Source organism: Cyprinodon tularosa, unplaced genomic scaffold (genome assembly GCF_016077235.1).
Source record: "Cyprinodon tularosa strain WSP-4 unplaced genomic scaffold, ASM1607723v1 ctg105, whole genome shotgun sequence".
Classification (NCBI taxonomy): domain Eukaryota; kingdom Metazoa; phylum Chordata; class Actinopteri; order Cyprinodontiformes; family Cyprinodontidae; genus Cyprinodon; species Cyprinodon tularosa.
In genome coordinates, this window is record NW_024037838.1 from 1,111,115 (window position 1) to 1,129,766 (window position 18,652).

General features: G+C 40.8%; 1 protein-coding gene across 5 annotated transcripts in view; it reads right to left on the reverse strand.

Annotated features, from left to right (window-relative positions):
- The window catches only part of setd1a (SET domain containing 1A, histone lysine methyltransferase), a 32,485-nt gene extending 14,513 nt beyond the window's left edge, over positions 1–17,972 (reverse strand). Inside the window, exons 1-15 of one of the 5 annotated variants that reach the window (XM_038284799.1) lie at positions 17,835–17,972; positions 16,181–16,325; positions 15,991–16,089; positions 15,176–15,446; positions 13,076–13,206; positions 12,092–12,345; positions 10,299–11,931; positions 5,077–6,063; positions 4,246–4,413; positions 3,930–4,008; positions 3,704–3,846; positions 3,446–3,482; positions 3,180–3,366; positions 2,755–2,798; positions 1,320–2,608 (exon numbers count right to left, since the gene is read on the reverse strand). In XM_038284799.1, the coding sequence (XP_038140727.1) occupies positions 1,320–2,608; positions 2,755–2,798; positions 3,180–3,366; positions 3,446–3,482; positions 3,704–3,846; positions 3,930–4,008; positions 4,246–4,413; positions 5,077–6,063; positions 10,299–11,931; positions 12,092–12,345; positions 13,076–13,206; positions 15,176–15,446; positions 15,991–16,089; positions 16,181–16,318 (5,460 nt within the window). In that variant the 5' untranslated portion in view covers positions 16,319–16,325; positions 17,835–17,972. The other 4 variants (XM_038284817.1, XM_038284809.1, XM_038284792.1 and 1 more) reach the window with 4 other exon arrangements.
- Positions 17,973–18,652: the final 680 nt, after the last annotated feature.

An 18,652-nucleotide genomic window follows, 5' to 3' on the forward strand; every position in this document is an offset into this window, starting at 1 on the left:
CATAAATATAGGACAAGAAGTATTGGCTCGCAATCTCCAGTCTTAATAATTAAAGTGTTTAATTAGGCTGGGAGCAGACCAGTAAAAAAGGCAACATGATGTTTTTCACCATCAGACTTGACCTTTTTGAGGCTTTTTAACCAAGGCCCAGACATTTTGGAACAAAATAAGGTCCTATAATTAAGCCATTCTCATAGAGGTGGGAGAACGTGATTAATTCAAATGTTTTTGTTTCCCGAAAATAAAGAGTTTCATTCCTTAGGATTCAGGGCCAACTTTTAAACGATTTGGGAAAATACCCGTTTCTCACCACACACATCCTGAGGTTGCAGTTTGCATCAGAGACAATAAAGTAAGACAAATGTCGTTCGCCTGGTAACTACCAAAAGCAGCCAGTCACTGGGTTGCAGCATAAACTCTTTGAAAAATAAAGGGCAGCTCTTGAACAGGCGTCCTATTCCTCCATAAAGACATAACTTTTTTGCCTCTTCTGTTTTGCGCTAAAAATATTTTGTAAAGATTTAACTGGAACATGAATAAAGTTAAATACATTTTTTGGGACATTTTTTTTTTTTTTTAATGGGACTGCTGGCGACCATATTAGAGTCACGATTCTTGACTCCAGAAAGGAGTATTCCTTTCTTTTTTAATTAATATAACAGAACGTTTAATGACAAATATTTAGAGGAGAGGACATTTTATAAATGGACTGATTAAACGGATATTATCCCCTCATCGTTTGATATTGGAATCACTGAGCTCCATAGATGTGGTGGTTTAATGGTTTGAAGTTTTAAATGAAAACAATGTTTGTATAAAAGTCACTTTCAGTAAATAAACTATTTAAGAAACTATTTCAAGAGTACATTCTAAAAAAAATCATGCCATGTCGAGCAGCCGGATGGCTTGAATCATAAATTACATTATTTAACCTTGGTACTGTTCTGATTCTATGCCGCGTTGACAAATTATTTTGCAGATAGATAAATGAAATGTCTGCCAAAGATATACGGTATCTTTTAAGCTTACATGTATTATAACATCCATAAAAGTTACTCTGCAATCAGCCTCTTATTAGAAAACACATATTACTCTGCCTAGCTATGTAAATTACGACACATCAGCTGTCTTTTTTACACTAATTTCAAAATGGCTTTGACGTGTAACATGGCACGTTCTGTTTTTGTTTAAACTGGAAATACCTCTATGACATAACCAAAGATGACAGGAATCGGTGCCGCTATTACGTGAAGCAGACCATGGATTTTACATCACAGCTCTACTCATTCAAACGTGCACATATACTGGAAATTACACACCTCTAGTTTCCTCTTCCTCTGCTTCTTGCTGAGCTGCTGTTCCTGCTTTTTTGTGCGATGAGGCTCAAGGTTTTCTTTGTCTTTTCGTTTCCTCTTCTCACTTTTGTCCTGTTCGGGCTCTAAACCTTTACCAACATAATTCTTCTTCTTTGGTGATGGAGATACAGCTGCAACCTGTCTATTATCATCAGAGTCACCAAGACCTTCCACTGGAGAGAAGTATTCTCCTTTATCCATCTTGGACGGTACAGCATCTCCAATAACCTCCTCTGGTGCCTCCAATACACCAGAAATAGAATTGAGGTCTGCTGCCACTAAGACAGACGAATCTTGTCTGGAGGAAGGTTTTCTGGTACTGGATGGTATTGCGAGTACCGGAGGTTTGCAGTAGTTGTGCTCCAAAAATACAATAACACCTCCTGGGCTCATAATCAAAGCCAGAGATTCTGGAGAGAATAGGTCCCCTTCCATCTTCTGCTCCTCTGCTTCATCAGATGTCTCAGTCTCCTCTGAGTCTCCACCTTCAGGATCCATTTTTAAGGCTACGTCTGCCAGAACAGACAGGTCAGTCGTCGAGGCAGAGGCCAGCTGAAGGAGGCTTGTTGCTCCCGCCTGCTCTCGGACCCTTAACCTCTGTTCAGTTTCCTCCTCTTCCTCCTCATCCTCTCTGACAGAATGACAAGAAGATGCAGAGATGCTGGGTGTCCGAGTTCGGCCTCTGGACCGTTTGCTGACAGACAGCGGTGGAGGGGCCTCCTCAAAGGCCATCCTACACATTGAAGCATGGTCCAATGGCAGGTTCTGCACAGTGCGACATACCATAACTGGAGGAACGGGGGATTTGGGAGAGTCTTTGCCTGCAACCCGCTTGCCAGGGGATTTGACAGGCGTGGTCTGGGAGGAAACAAGGGGAGACTTTTTGGACTCCTCAGCATCTTGAGTTCTATTGGGTGGGGGGACAATGAGGGCATTGCCTTCACCTGGTTTTGAAGCAAAGGGAAGAAGCTGGATTCCATGACTAGAACGACTTGAAGGGGAAGGAGTAAGAGGGATCTGAGAGTCTGTAGACTTGTCAGAAATAAGCAGAGCCTCATTTATTGGCTGCGTTGGTGACAGAGATTGTGAGACCGCTGGCAGTTGAGTTTTACTTTCGCTCTCATCGGTCGAGAACGAAACAGTCTTCCTTCGTTTCTTGAGAGGAGGAACAAAAGCATTTGGTGACGAGGGCCGTGGGCATGGTGGCGATGAAGGCGGTGCTGTTATTTCTGCTTTGCTTTCCTTCGTAACACCTGAGGGGAGAGAGAATAGAGAGAAGAAAGTGAGAGCCAAACTTAAGTAATAAATAAAAATAACTCAAGTGTACTTAGATTTCACACACTGCTTTGGAGTCAAGTGCTTACTAATTATGGAAGGTAAATAAAAACTATAGACCAACCTTTTTTGATGTCCAACTTTGGAGCAACAGCAGCAATATTTTCCCTACAAAACAGAACAAGAATATGACCAAGGATTTAAAAACAAATATTAAAAGCAAAACATTTTGTATCCTTGCATTTAAACCTTGTATGCATTTTTATGAACTACGGGGATAATTAGATTTACTTTTATAAAACACAGGGCCAAATGTTTTAAGCATGTCCCTAATTTAGTTATGATCCCGTCAAACTTTAACAAAGTTGTGCTGATATTATTAAAGTGGTATAACCACATATTGCTTAGATAAACTATGAAAGGATAAAACATCTAAGATAGGAAATAAATGTCACATGGATGGTGGGAAATAAATTCAAGCTACAAAATGTGCCAAATGTCAAGCAATAAAACAACACGTTTAAAAGACGAAATACGTAAGCAATATACCTGTCATTCTCTTTCTCAGCTGTGCTGTCCATTGTTGACTCATCCATAGAGTCTGTCGCTGCACTCTCTGCTAGTTCTCCTTCCTCTATGTCATCGTCTTCAGAAGATGAAGAGGATGATGCTGAGGAAGAGCCTTCAGAGGATGAAGAGAGGCTCTCATCATCACTGTCACTACTAAGCCCATCATCTAAGAAAGAAAACAGACATCAAGTCTAGTTTTTCTGACTGCTGTCTTAACCCAATGATAAATACTGGTCGTGCTTTACCATCAGATTCCTTTTCACTTTCCACTTCTTCATCCTCCTAGGATTAAAAAGCACTATTAGACCATGAAAACAGTCATAGTGAAATACTGCCATCTAGCTAAAAAAAACAGGATTACTTCTAAAAATCTTGATATGTTTAAAAGGTGTTTAACACTGAATACTTATCGTACTTTTCTTCTTCCCATTAAGGAGCTAGCTTATATGAAGTATGCATTTCTACATTTTAAAAGCAATAATAACATAACTAGTATCTTATACCTTCTCACTCGATGAGCCATCAGATGTTTCCTCTCCCTCGCTGTCAAGCTCCCAGGGTTTACGACTTCTTGGCTTCTTTTTGCTCCTCTTGTTGTCCCTGTCAGCTGCATGCCTGTCTGCTTCTGACATTCTACCATCTGCAGCTGAGAACCACATAGATTCAAGAGTTATTTGCTTCAGGTCAATCAAGTTAAACGCTATTTTCAAAGCTGCAATATTAACAAACCATCATCATCAGGTGGAGTTGAAGGTCGTGGCCTCTTCAAGTCTCCCTCTTCAAACTCCTGAGGTTCTTTCCTTTTCACCTACATTATGGAATATCAATACGTTTTGGTAAGCAATGCTTGCAGCCATGATATGAAATAGCACAAATTCTGGGAATGCCAACATGCAACAAAAATAAAAATCACATCTAATTTAAATCAACATGGTTTTCTCTATGAAAGTAACTTCAACTGGTAAAAAAAACAAGAAAAAAACATGATAAAAATAAAATTTAGAGAAAAGAAAAAATATCAGATTTTACACCATGATACTTTTACCTTGAAGGAAGGTAATCGTAATGCACCACGCAGAGAAAATCCCTCCAGGCCCCCGCTTTTTGCCCAATCCACCAAAGACATAAGAGGCTCCCGAGGCCGGTTGACCTTTTCCTCTTTTTTTTCTTCATCCCGTAAAGCAGAAACTCCCCTTACCATTGTCTGGAAAGGCTGGAAAAGAAAACATTAACTTTTTAAACATAAAATACCAAATGGAATAAAAGAGGTAAAACAATCATCAATCTATTTGCTACTGAAAGGAAAGTTGCTCAAAACTGCATAAAATTCAAAACCAATTTTTTTTCAACAAATTAAAAAAGAAATCTTTGATATTAAGAGTTACTTCAAATGTCCATTTAAACTCTACCAAATTTACAGCTGGTGTCTTAATTTTTCTAGGAGTTTTAACATTTTGGGGATCTCAAAACTTTTGACAAATTATTTATTTTGAGCATACTTGAAAATATAGGAAACAGCAAAATGCCAAAGTTAGTTTTATGCTGTGATAACAGGCAGGTTTAACTCACTTTTGCCATCTGCAAAATGTTATATTGATGTTATTTCAAAAATCTATCACCTTTGCACTTAATAACTTGGAAAGGTTGGCTCTAAAATATTACCAAATTTAAAATCAACAAAATTTAATTTAATTTAAGAAAGGCAAAGGATCAAGACCTGAGGAAAATCAGGCTTGGAAGGTTGTGAGGGAAGCAGCTTTTAATGAATTTATTCAGAATTAAGAGCACCACCATACTTTATTTCTACAATAAACAGAAATAGTGATAAAGAACAAGGAAAATTCAAGGCAGTTAAGTTAACAAGACAAGCCTGTACCTTGGCCTTGGTCTCTTTTCTATCCCACCACTCATCAAAAGTGGCAAAGGCAACATTCTCCACCATTTTGCGGTTCAGGTCCCTCTGCACAATGTTCTTCATTTCCTGGATCAAAGAGGCGAGGACCATCTGAACCGTTGCCTCGTGTGGATTCTCTGCCAACATTGGCATTCCCTCCCCAGAAGCACTGTACTCTACTCCCTCCTCACTCAATATGGTGCCATAGCCAGGTGGTGGCATGTAAGATTGGAAATGCGGAGGTAAGACATGCGGTGGCCAGCCAGAATGGGGAGGGGGTATACTGTGGGGTGGGGGGCCTGGTATTTGAGTGTTGTGGGGTTCACGGTAGGGATAGGACATATGGGGAGGCATGTACCTATGGTCTTGGTCATAATGAGCACCTGCACCACTGCCCTCTTGGTCCATGTAGGGATGGTGTGTGTGAGGAGGTGGCATAGAGTGAAGATGGTAAGATGCGTAATCTCCAGTAGCAGCTTCACCTGGACCTGGAGTGCCATTGGATGAAGACATGCGCATTTGATGCAGGCGACTTAACATGTGGGTTTGCATTTGGAAGGACATGGGGGTTCCACCACTGTATTGGTTCATTAGCTCCATCGAGGTGGCATAATCATACATGTGGTGGGGCATCGGAGGATACTCAGGGTGTAGCTCCAAGTGAGGAAGAGGTGGAATCCCTGGTGGAGGTGGGGGTTGAAGGGAGTAACCAGGGGGAGGAGGAGGGGGTAAATGAGGAGGGTAGGAAGGGATTGCGGGATGGATGGAGGAGCCAAAGTGCTGTGAGGAATCAGAAATGGGTGGTGGAGAAGATGAGGGATCTACTGTCTGGGAAAGTCCCGCTTGTGAGGATGATGGTGTTGATCCTGAGGTGACTGACGGCTGGTGAGTTGTCACGGTTGTGATAGTAGTCGTTTCCTCATCATCATCTGAGATCTCCATGTCTTCACCAGAAGAACGGGGGGATGCCTGACAAAAGGGAGAGATTATGGTTTGAGAAACTTTCCAAATGTTTTTGTAAATGGGTGAAAACATCATTCAGAGAAGAAAACTCACTTCCTCTTAACAAGAGAACCAGATAAAATAGATTTACTTTCCCTAGTATGAGAACAAAACAGATTGTTCTTACAGATCCTTGCAACATGAAACGCTTAACATATTCATGACAACGGCTGGTGAAGATTGTCCGTCATCCAGGTCAGTCATTCCAAAAAAAGTTAAAAACAAACCACTGAACTTTGTTTCCCCAAGTTTAAAGATGTTTTACTTCCCATCCAGAAAGCTTTCTCAATTCAAAATGTCTGGTGTAGCGTTGAGTTCCGGGCTTTACATCACTCCTGGAATATCTGGAACTCAGTACTACTCAGGTGCTTTTTTTTTTTTTTTTTTACTTTTATTGGAATTCATGACAATATTAGCATAATCTAGCTTTTTCCATATTTTTGGCATTACAGTTTATGCACAGTGCATTTTTACCTAAAAGATTTATAGCAGTACACTGTCAGGTTGGATGGACAGCTTCAGCTCTTTTGTGTTAACTGCAACACACACAGTTTAAGAGTGCTGCTGTGTCCCTTTTATTGCAGTGGGTCTGTCTAGCTGCTTTGCACCAAAGGCCTGACTAATGGAGGAGTTTAGAAATGTTTGACATCCCGTAGGATCCCCTCTCCACAAGACAACACTGGAGCTCAGCTTTCGGTCCCCTCAACGTTTGTGTCTTTCTCTAAAGACACTTTGGAATCGTATCTGCCTAGAAGATGTTTATAACATCTTGTAGGCTACATTTGATCCGATTTATTTCTAAAGCTTTATATAGCCTGACGCCTTAGTGTTCTGGATCCATATGGAAAATATTCCACAGGAACAACCGAAGAAGTGTGCTTCTGCCTGTGTGGTAAAAAATATGTGGAGCTGCGTTGCTTCTGACTCCTCTGAGCACCCAGAATGTACCCAGAGGAGGGTCAGAGTGGTTGAGACTAGGGCTGGGCGATAATTCAATAACGATATATATCGATCGATAGACGTGTGGCGCAATAGAAAAAAAGAGAGTCGATAAAAGTTCGATAAAAAAGAAACGCAGTTTTCCTTCCTTCTCATTGTAGCCTAGCATGTAGGTTTATGCTAGTCACTGCTTCCTCCCAACCAATCACAATCGCGGACCCAGGCATGCCGTCACCAAGCGCCGCCCTCTCAAACCACAACACAGAGCACATGAAGATGTGCAGCAAGGAGAGGCGGAGGAAATTGTTTCAAAGAAGGGTTTTTGTAGTTCGGCAGTCTGGCAGTATTTCGGTTATGGCAAGTCGGACCAAAAATAAACCACAGTCATCTGTAAAATGTGTAGGGAACAAGTGAAAACGAAGTCTGATAACACAACCAACTTTTTTTTTTTTTTTATCATCTCAGCCGCTCACACCCGCAGGAGTACGAGCAGTGTAGGCCCCGGCGCGGCTCTCCTCCGAGGAATCTTCGGAAAATGTATATATATTTTCAGTTCTGGGCAGTTTCCCACGTAGTTCTAACAATTGAGATAAAAATGCTGAGGGGCCAGAAACTTCAAAGTAATAACTCAGGTTAAAGCAGGAAACGGGGGGCGGCGGCGGCGGGGGGCATTTATTTATTTGTTATATTTATTTTGGTCACTTTTCTGGTCACTTTAGTTTATTCTTTGTCAGTATTTAATAACATAACTCAGGTCTCTTAAGTTATTTTTCTTTAAAACAATTCTGTTATGGTTAAACAAGTTGGTTAAATAAATATTTAATTCGAAGTCTTATAGTTATAAAAAGTCCAGGCAGAGCTGCACATAAAATATGGTTTCAAATCTTTTCAATAATTATCGATATCGATCAATATGCATTTTTTTTTATCGATAAGCTTTTTTTCTATATCGCCCAGCCCTAGTTGAGACATGATTGCTTTCCAAAATTTAACTACAGGCTCAGCAACTCATTCTGCTTATTCTTTACTGAATTATAGAGCAGGAGCAAAAGGACATCCTTCAAAGTTCTGAGCTGCCCAACGCTGCAGCCCCTTCCTCCACACACACTACCACATTTCTATCATTAATTCCTTATTTCTATCTTTGTTTCTTTAGTTGAATCTAAATATATAATATTTAGGAGTGGTGGCCTAGTGGTGACGGGATAGAGCTTAGAATCCTGGGAATTAGGATTAATTTCAAAATTAGTCCTTATTCAGTTTCATTGCCATATTGAACAATGATACTATTATTGGGGGGGGAAAAAACAAACAAACAAAAAAAAAATATATATATATAGGGCTGGGTATTGTTCAAAAATTTTCGGTGCCGGTACCAATACCGATACCGGTTCCTGAACGATACTTATTTCGATAACAGTTTTATAATATCAATTCGAAGAAAAAGAAAATTACACAACATAATAAAGTACAAATCTTGAGTTTTATTTTAAGCTCTGATTTTTCCATTTACATTTTTCCCTTTTTCCCTTACATAAAAAAAACATTTAAGTGAAGAAGAACAGTTGCAAACAAGTCAGTGTGTAATATTCACTGTTACATTGTGAGGACCTTTTTACTTAGCTGTTTTTCTTTAGAAAAATTAACATGTCTGCTTTCTCAGGAGACAAACAAGCCCGTTGAATGGGATCCTACTGACAGCGCACCGCTGGTATGTGGGGGTCTGAGCGGCTCTGACAGAAATAATATTGGAAGGCTGATATGGATGAACTGACTGCACTGATTAAGTTTTCAGGTGGATTTTCCCACTTAAAAACACAATAAAACTACTTTATTTCCACTGATCACAGCAAATATAGCTGCAAGGCAAAGAAAGGATAGAGTAGCTCCGCCCAACGCGCGTCAGAGATCCAGAGCAGCAAAGCTGCTTCAGCCGCGCGTCAGAAGCTGGTACAAGCAGCAAAAAGGAAGCAGCAGACGCGATTTTGCTGCTCTTGCTGCGTCCGGTGTGAAAGCAGCATGATTCACTCCGCTCTGGCTTTGCTCTGCCCACCGGCTGCTGAGAGGAGGATGGTCGCGCCGGCTGCGGTCCGCTCTTCTTGCAGTCAAACACAGAGCGACTTTCTGCTCTTAAATTGTTTCTGTGCACGATGTATTGCATTGCGCACTATTGGCATCAGTCTTAATAAAGTGAAGCCACGCTTTTGACCTGGGGGGCATTTTAAAGGGGTTCCACGACGCTCGCAACCAGTTCACAACAGATACACATGAACCCTGGCTGTAGGCATGACCACCTATGTATTTTTCCTGGATGACGCAATCACGTTAAGTGTTACAGCCAATCACCGAAACTTGGTACCGAAACACTAGACATGTTTCGATACTCTGTAGAACTGAAGCATTTCGGTCGGTACCTTAAAAGAACAGATGTTCGGTATCCAGCCCTACATATACATACATATATATATATATATATATATATATATATATATATATATATATATATATATATATATATATATATATATATATATATTATATATATATATTATATATATATATATATAAATAATGTATACCAGAGAAATGGTCTAACAAATATTAGGTCAATACCACAAAGGTGATTAAAAAAATACAAAATTGCAATACAGAATATGATCACCTTAAGGATGCTCCATCTCTGAAGTTTTTGTTTTTTTTTGCTTTTATTTTCCGTAAAACAGAAAAAAAAACATGAATATTCAACACTGTTAATCTGCTTTAGCATGATTTTTTTAAGGTTGAAAATTTACTTTGTCCTTCACATGTTCAGTTTGTTCCATTATATGAGAACACAGGTTAATGTTTGGGAACTACAGTGAGTACAAGAGACTGCAAGAATAACTGATAAAACTCCTCTCAAAAACAGTAAAAGGTACTCTGGCTTGAGCAATGTAACTTGAGGAAATTAGGAATAGTTTAAAACTTCTCTATGGCTTAGAAAAGCTTTTAATAATGGTTGCATAGAATCAAAGACATTTTTTTCTAAGATAACATCTCCATAAAGTTTTTTTTCATAAATATTATTTATTGACAAGGGCAATATTGTTTGACAAGGGCAATAAAATGTAAATACTGTCCCTTAACCTGTTATTTAAACATACTATATAGTCTTAAAAGCTATGTCACGTCAAATACTTTAGATTTTAGAAATAATTAAACTTTTAACTGAGTTATTTAGTGTGTGAGACAATGTGAACCGTTTACCAAATGCCTCATCTTACCTGACTCTGCCCATTAAAAGGTGGTGTGTGGGCTCCTGTCCGGATCCCCGTTTCAGCAGAACCAGGGAGAGAGGACTCCTGTAAAACTTCAGTCCCAGATATGTTAACCTGGGGCGGGGGTTCCTCTGGAGGTAAGACGAGGGGAGAATGAGTGGAGGAGGGTTTTATGCCTGCTGTGAGTACAGATGGACTCTTCCTTCCTTCTGTTCCTTTACCCCGTTTTCTACTTCTGTGACCTTCTCTGTCTCTTTCCCCCTTCTTTCTATGGTCCTTCTCCCCATTGTCCCTCCTGTGTCCCTGATCCCTTGAAGCATCTATTCTACGCTCCCTGCCCCTCTGCTTCTCCTCCTTCCTGTCTTCCTCATCTTCCTCATCAGAAGCAAGGAAGGAAAACTTAGCCTTTTGTTCTTTGAGGAGCATCTCAATACGAGAGTCGAGACTGCTGCTGTGGTAGACAAACGGTAAACTTTCATTTGTACAATCCGGCTCAGGGGAGGAATCCCGATGAGGAGGTGGTGGAGAGCTGGAGGAGGAGGAAAGATGGGGAGGAAGGGAGGCAGAGGAAGGAGAATTAGAGGAAGATACAATGGTAGGTTGGGATGGAGAAGAAGGTGGGGGAGTCTTGGGCGGGACAGGTGGTGTGGTAGGACGGCGTTTGGGTTTTGTCCATTGGTCTTCACGAGCAGGACTATCCTGGTTAAAATCCAGTGTCTCCGCAACAGCAGCTGCAATAACAGAGGCTGGTGGGAGTGGTGGTGGAGGAGGAGGTGGCGGCGGTGGCAAAGCACTGTGATGATCAGCATGGTAGTCTTTATCAGCACCAACTGAGGGCAGAGATCCTCTCTCAGCCAGACTAGAACCCGCTGAACGAGAAGAAGCATCCAGTCCCTGAGGAGGGGTCAGGGTGGGATCTTTGGAGGTGGCGTAAGCAGAGTAAGATGACAGGGGAGGAGACATGCTGTTAGAGGAAGAGCGGTGAGAGTTGGAATTATATCTGGGGTCAGAGCAATTGGAGTAGTCACTGTCTCGGTCTCGTTCTCGATCCCGGTCATGGCTACTTCTTCTGCGACTGCTGTGGTGGTTGTGAGAATGGTGGTGGTTGCGGTGTCTCTGGTGGCCGTGGTCACCTGACCGGGAGCCCAGACTGTCTCGTCTGTAACCCCGGTCTTCCCTGCGATCTGAATGATGGTGGGAGTGATGGGAATGGTATTTTGAGGAAGAGTTTGAATCTTGCTGGTGATGATAAGAGGACCTTCTGGAAGCAACCCCTCCAGCCCCGTACCTCCCCCCTGGCTCCCGGTCACGATCCCTCTCCCGCTCTGACAAAGGAGGCTGATCATACTGGTTGGACATAGGTGGAGGAGGCATTGAGGAGTGATGTGCCATGTGTGAGCCAGGTCCTCCAAGACTGGGATAAGGGGGATAGCCTGGTGGCTCATTGGGACGGTATGATGCAGTTGGGGGGAATGAAGGACGACCTCGGTGGTAAAGTGAAGGATCCTGCTCATCCGGGTAACGAGACACTTTGAAACCTCCAACAGACGACGAGACAGCAGAAGATGAAGATGAAGATGGCAACATGTCCTGAGGCGGGTAGCCACTGCTCAAAGAGCCTGCATTGAAGTTTGGATGTCTGGAACACAGAATTTACATCATAAATAAAGTTGAAGAACCAAGAGATCAGAAGCTGTATCCAGATATAATCTGATTGAAGATTACAATTTCATAAACCTCTTTTATTGTGATTAACTTGGCTATAAAATGAATAAAATAAAATGGATATAAATAAACACCTGCTGCCAGAGAAGCCCGAGTCTTGTGAAAAAGGAGTCCCAGATCTTGAGCTGTAAGGTGTTCCTCCTCCCGCCTGAGATGAAGCAGAGGAGCCTGGGGTGTACGGACCAGATAAAGAAGAAGGTGGCGTGTCGTTACGCTGATCGCCAAAGCCGGTATCAACCGAACATGGGGTCACATTTCCCGAGGTTAGGGCTTGAACTCCTGCTGCCAAAACAGCAAGCTCGCTGGAAAACCTACGCCGGATTTCCGACTGCAATTAAGAAAGAAAATAGTAATTAAGTTATTAAATTATAAAAATGTTGCCATGCAATATCTACTGTTTCACTACACACAGTATAGTACCTACTGAGGCCCGAATGACCAACTTTAGCATTTACCAGCCCTGAGAAAGACTTCCATTAAGTCACACCAACAAAATAAACTATCAAGCAATCTTTGTGACATTTAAACAATTATTTCAAACACAATTTTTGAATGCATGTAGTTCATACCCTAAAATAGGTTTTTATTTTAAACGATATTGTTTCTGAACTCATTGCTGAACTTTATTTTAGAGTTGGGCACCTTTATTCAAAATTAGACCTCTATGCATCGTTTTCTTTATTCATTCCAGAAGAATTAATATTTAAACCGTTTTCTGTGTGTAATCTGGTCTAGACAGAAGTGACTGTCAGCCCACAAATTAAATATAAGTCTCATGTTCATGAAAATTCACAATAAAAAAAATAAAAAACGCAATTACAAAGAACTGTAACTGGTGCTACAAATGCACCACAGTGTCACACAAGTGCTCTTCTAAAGAGCAAGTACAAATTTCTTACCTCAGATTTGACCAGCATCATCAAGACTCGTAATTTCTATATACAGTTTTTGTACTGGTTTGATTAATAGAAAAAACATAGCAATAATAACAAACACAAAATAAAAACTTTCTAACTAGCACATATACTGATTAACTACTAAATTAACTGAAGTCATACCGTATCAGGCTGTGGCTGAGCTGGGGTCTGAGACTGAACACTGTCTGTCAAAGCCTTCCCCCCAAGTGGCACCGTCTGAGGAGTGTAGGACCCATTTACAATCAGGTCATAGTACTTCTGCCTCTGTTGACCTGCAGAAAGATAAATGCTTGTCATTGTTAGACTATTAATGGTTTGTTCAGATCGAACTCAATTTTGGATCATTTTTCACGTAATTTGCACGCTGTCACTTGCATGAAATTTCGCCCGCAATTAATTTGGTAAAACAGGGAAAAAAATGTCACCACCTTATCAAATAAAAGGAGATTCAATCTGCTAGCGGCCGAAGTCAACTCAAAGTGCGGGATCCGAAATTTTACTGAGTAAGTCAACGTTCTCCCTTTTTCATGAAAAGCCGAACATCACCCTTGGTACATCAGATCTTCCAGGAAATATGCTGGATTATGGCAAACATCAGTCTGACTACGACCTGAAACTGTTATCCCACTTCAGGGGAGGATCACCCGAACAACACGGATAAGGTGAGGAGATGCTCTGGAGCTCTAACAGGAGCAGGGGAAGAGCAAGTGGCTGCGCAGAGAGAGCACCCGAGTTGGACAGAGGTGGCTGTGTGTGCCCTGCTCTGGAACTAAAGACAGCCAGATAACAGATCGAGAGACTAAAGAGAGAAACCAGCAGAGATTGCAGTAGGACGTGGCCTGCTGGGAGCTCAGGGAGGACAGCTTCAGTACACTGTGAAACACCTGACAGACAACCTTAAGTCTGATTTATACTCAGAAACCAGGTGCGTGTGCGTTGCAGTGAACTCAAATATGCCCCACGCCTTTCGCAGAAGCTCTGCTACACCTCTCCAAAATTGTAGGTGACCGCAGACAGTGCCGCAGACAGGAGGCCCCTGATTTGTCAAATCTACATCTGCTCTACACTATGCACATTTCCTGTTTGGTACCTTACCGGCTTGCTTGTTTTGTTTGTATGACCGCCATTGTGGAAGACGACTCGTTAAGTTGGACCAGCTAGAAGACTGAGGTGCGCGAGAACGCTGGGACCCATTTTCCACCTGGATCCCCGCTCTTCTTTGCCCTCATGTCCCTCCGTTGTCACACAAACGCGTCCCCACTTCCTCACCACCTTGGTCATATCTAGACCCACAGCTAGCTCGTGATTGTCCCTCTTGCATTGTGGCGTGGAATAACATAGCGCAGACCACACTGAGCGCAGACCAATATTGGGCATAAATCAAAAATATCTGCGACAAGCACACTGCGACACACTGCTGCGGGAGGATAACCAACCCTTTAGCTAAGAGGGGAGGATGAATGGTAAATATTGTAACAGTCCTTCAGGGCAAAATCAAAACCGCCAATTGAAAAAGGATATCCACAAACCGCTTAAGAGCATTCATTGCTTCATCCTCTTTCAATAGGATTTTTTCTATCTTCCAATTCAATTGAAAAAAAGCTTTGTCTCAGCTGCACTCATTTAGCCAACATTACAACATGCAGGAAGAATCGACAGAAAAGTCAAGATTTTCCAACTCCAGTGAAATTCTCCATCCCAGGTTTTGCTCTATTTATTTTGTCCTTTGCGCCACCTTATCTTATTTTATTTAAATTATTTTTTCAGTTTTTGCAGCAGTAGTGGCTCATTATTTTGACAGCAGGCTGACAGTAAAGGGGGTATAAGAGAGGGAGAGAGAAATGGGGCAAAGGACCACAGGTCGGTTTGGAAACCCGGGTCAGCCACATCAAGGACTAAGGCCTCCGTACATGGGTCGTGTGCGCTAACCGTTGCGCCACCTGCGCGCCTATCTTATTTTGTTTTTTAAAGTAGGCAGAGAGAAAAATTGGATTAGAGAGGCGCAAAGGTCAACACACAGGGACTCGAACCCGCGACGAGCAAAGCCTCCGCACAAATGTTGCGTTCCCAACCATTGCATCAACGCCACACTCCAATCCTGAACATAGCGCTACTTGGCAAAAAAATATTAATCCCTCACTGATGGTATCATTAAGATTCAGTGTGAGCACACCACAACAGAAACACAACCTAATGACTCTAAAACAGAGACTTCAAAGCTTTATGTATATTTTAGCTTACCTTTTATATCTAGCTGAGCATGAATGATGTTACCCATGACAGAGGTGTTGTGCAAATGTTTGACTGTGTCCTTAGCTCCCCTCGTGCTGGTGAATAACACCCTGGCCAGACCCAAGTGCTTCCTGGTCTTTGGATGAAATAGGATTTCCATCTCCTCCACTTCGCCAAACTTGGAACACATTTCTGCTAAGAAGGGCTCCTTAATGTTGTCATTGAGCCTTGCAAAAGTCACCTCTTTAAGAGGTACGGGCCCAACGTAGAACTCATCGAGCTGTGGTAAAAATGACAAGATCAGATGAAAAGGTGTAAATCATAAACACGAAGAAGACAAGTGAAGAAAGACAGGAAAGGAAATATATAAATGACTGACAAAAGCATGTACAACAGTGACCTTCAAGCAAAAGACTTAATCCATCTACAATGTTTTGCAACTGATCATTAAAGTTCTGAACAAAAAAGTTGTACCACTAATCACTGCAAACACTGAGTACATGCCTAAAAGACAAATAATAACCTAACATTTATACAACACTACTGGTAATAAACTAACTTAAAACAACATAATTTCTAACTCAATAGATAGATAAACAATGCAGTTATGCACCGCATCCTACATATAACTTATCTTAAATTTAAAATGTAGAATTCGTTTAGAAAGTGATTTTTTTTTTTTTGTTGAGTAAAACTTAATTTCAAGTAGCAATATTATGACATTTTTTGTTATAATGAACAGTTCAATCTCCATATCCTGGCAATTATACAGTAGTTAATTGCCTACTTGATCTGCAGAACAAAGTTGGAGGTGACAAACCCACCTTGAACTTTGGCACTGGTAAGGACAGCTCCGAATATCTAGACCATAACCTCCGGGGTCTAGGGTCCCGGAGCTCTCCCACAGGCGGGAATCCAGAGTCCTAAAAAATGAAAGGCAAAAAATGTTACACATATAAAGTAAAACTGTATGCAACACACATTATACAGTAAATATACTCCAGTTAGACTTACTGGAACACTGAAATGCACGCCATCATATCTGTAGACTTTCTGTGTAACCCGCCTAATGGCTGGGTCCTGGACGAGTTTGTAGCTTATCCACTGCAAACTGACTGCTTTTTGTGTTTCGGCCCCACTGTCTGGATCCATTCTATAACTTAGAAGAAAAAGGAAAGCATTCATGTAAATATGAAGAACAATGGCCTGATAGAAATTATACTAAATAATGCTAAATTGTCAAAGTCAAACTTTAAAGGGTCTTTTCTGGACATAGTTATTAAGTTCATACATTTATAATGTACACTTCATTTTTACAAAGTGATTAACACTGCAGGGAGAAACGATCCTAATATATTTTTTCTGGAAAACATTTTTCTATTTTTGCAGTCGTTGTTCTTTCACATACCTAAAACTGTCTCAGCTAATGAGTATATTTCTTAAATGGTCAGGCTTAAAAAAGTCATCTACAAGCACCATTAAACAAGCTGCACAACAACAAATAATGAAAAAAAAACTTTTCCCACAGGATTCCACTGTATTATTGCATGATGAAAAATGCTTTATTTACATTTCTACTTAAATACAAGATAATAGGAAAAAATTGTGTTCAAACATGAGGTAAAACTGTAAAAAGGACAAAAAGCATTTAACTTTTTCTTAGGCGTTTAGAAACTGGTGAATGGAGTCCTGTAACCTAAGAAACTGTATTTACTGATTTACACCTTGCACATCTTTGCAATAAACCTAAATGCAGAGAAATATTTTAACAAGCTAGATACAAAGTGAATAATGACAGTTATGAAAGGCTGCAGTATTTACAGATTAATAACTCTAGCCTGCAACGCTGTGATAAGCTGCGTCACAACATCTACCGGGATATCAATATTTGTGACTTCGAGTCGTAATAGATTACAAGAAAACACATTCAAACACATAAAATGTTCAATATCCTCTTCAGCTTGCTGTTGAATTCGGTTAATCTATCAAAACAAAGATCACCGCTACGTCACTGGTCAGATACTTAAGCTAGCAGCCTGCTGTTAGCAGAGGCTAACGTGTAACCAAAAAACACCGATTATTGTTCCAGCGAGCGTCGAATACGAATAAATGTTTAGCGCATTTGTCCGCGTTTTAGAACCATTCCTTAAGACCAGAATTATACGTTGCCGTTCAACCCCAAAACATTGAGCAAGTAAAAATGGTTACCTTCTCGCTTTAGCTAGGGTAAACTGATGCTACATATGGCTAATGCTAACTAGCAACATTAAGTTAACAGTTTAAAGTTTGAACTTGAGGACCTCTGCGAATACGCACCAATCTTGATGTGTGCATGTAATCGAAACTTAACCTAAAAAGCTTCCTTTGCTTTAACAAAAATTCAACCCCCACCTCTTGGAGACCCGCTCATCAGAAAGTAGCAATCCGCCACCGCTATAGTGTAGGCAGCTGAAGATAGGCCCGCGAGAGCAACAAGAAAAACACTGGGTCACAAGCAGATATAAGACACCTCCGACCCCGCGATTAAGCACATCAAACAAGCTAAAACAATTCCGCTATCATTGCGGTAATTAGCTTAGGGGCCAACGACCATCTACGAGCGCCAAAGCCATTGTTTTGTATTTGAAATTCCATATATTGTTGAGCGAGCGGCCATCGCGTAACCAACCTGAACGCCTCGCCTGCTCCCCACCAATGTATGCTAATACACCCTGCGGTTCCCTACCAGCACTTTCCTCTATACATACACACGCAAAAAACAAATACAATCGTTACGGAGCCAAAATGGGAAGGCTGCACTAGTTGAAATTACACTGATTTTTTTTTTTTTCAGAACAATTGCTTGAATATAAGCTTAACGTGTAAAGTGTACGATTATTATTGAATCTGCTCGCATGGTTTTCAGTGTTGAGTAGTGACAACATCGCCATCAACAGGCGTAACGGTGAAATAGCTGCAAAATCAGAGAACCATACAGGTATAACTGAAGATTTGATGCATTCTAACTGGTTTCCTGGACAACTATACCTCATTCTGAGTGTCCATGACAAAACTTTAACATTCAAAGAGCTAATCGACTCAGCATTATAAGGTTATTGATTTGTAATTTGGCAAATAAATATAAATAATATTTAAGTAGAAAATTTTTTCCAGTTATATTTGCACAGTTAATTGGGTTGAACATGATCAGTCCTTTTAAAATGAATCCTAATTCAGTTTCATTGCCATTGCCATATTGAACAATGATATTATTATTGGGGGGAAAAAATAATAATAATTATATATATATATATATATATATATACAGGATCTGGAGAAGATTGAAGACTCATTTGTTGTTTTGGAGTCTTTTGAAGATATTCTTCTTAGTTCTCAATTCCCAGAACGAATTCAACTATCTTTATCAATTTGTTGAGCCAAGTCATTTGCTCTGATGTTGCAACCCCAGCAGATGATGGCAGGAGAGATCACACTCTCCACAACAGA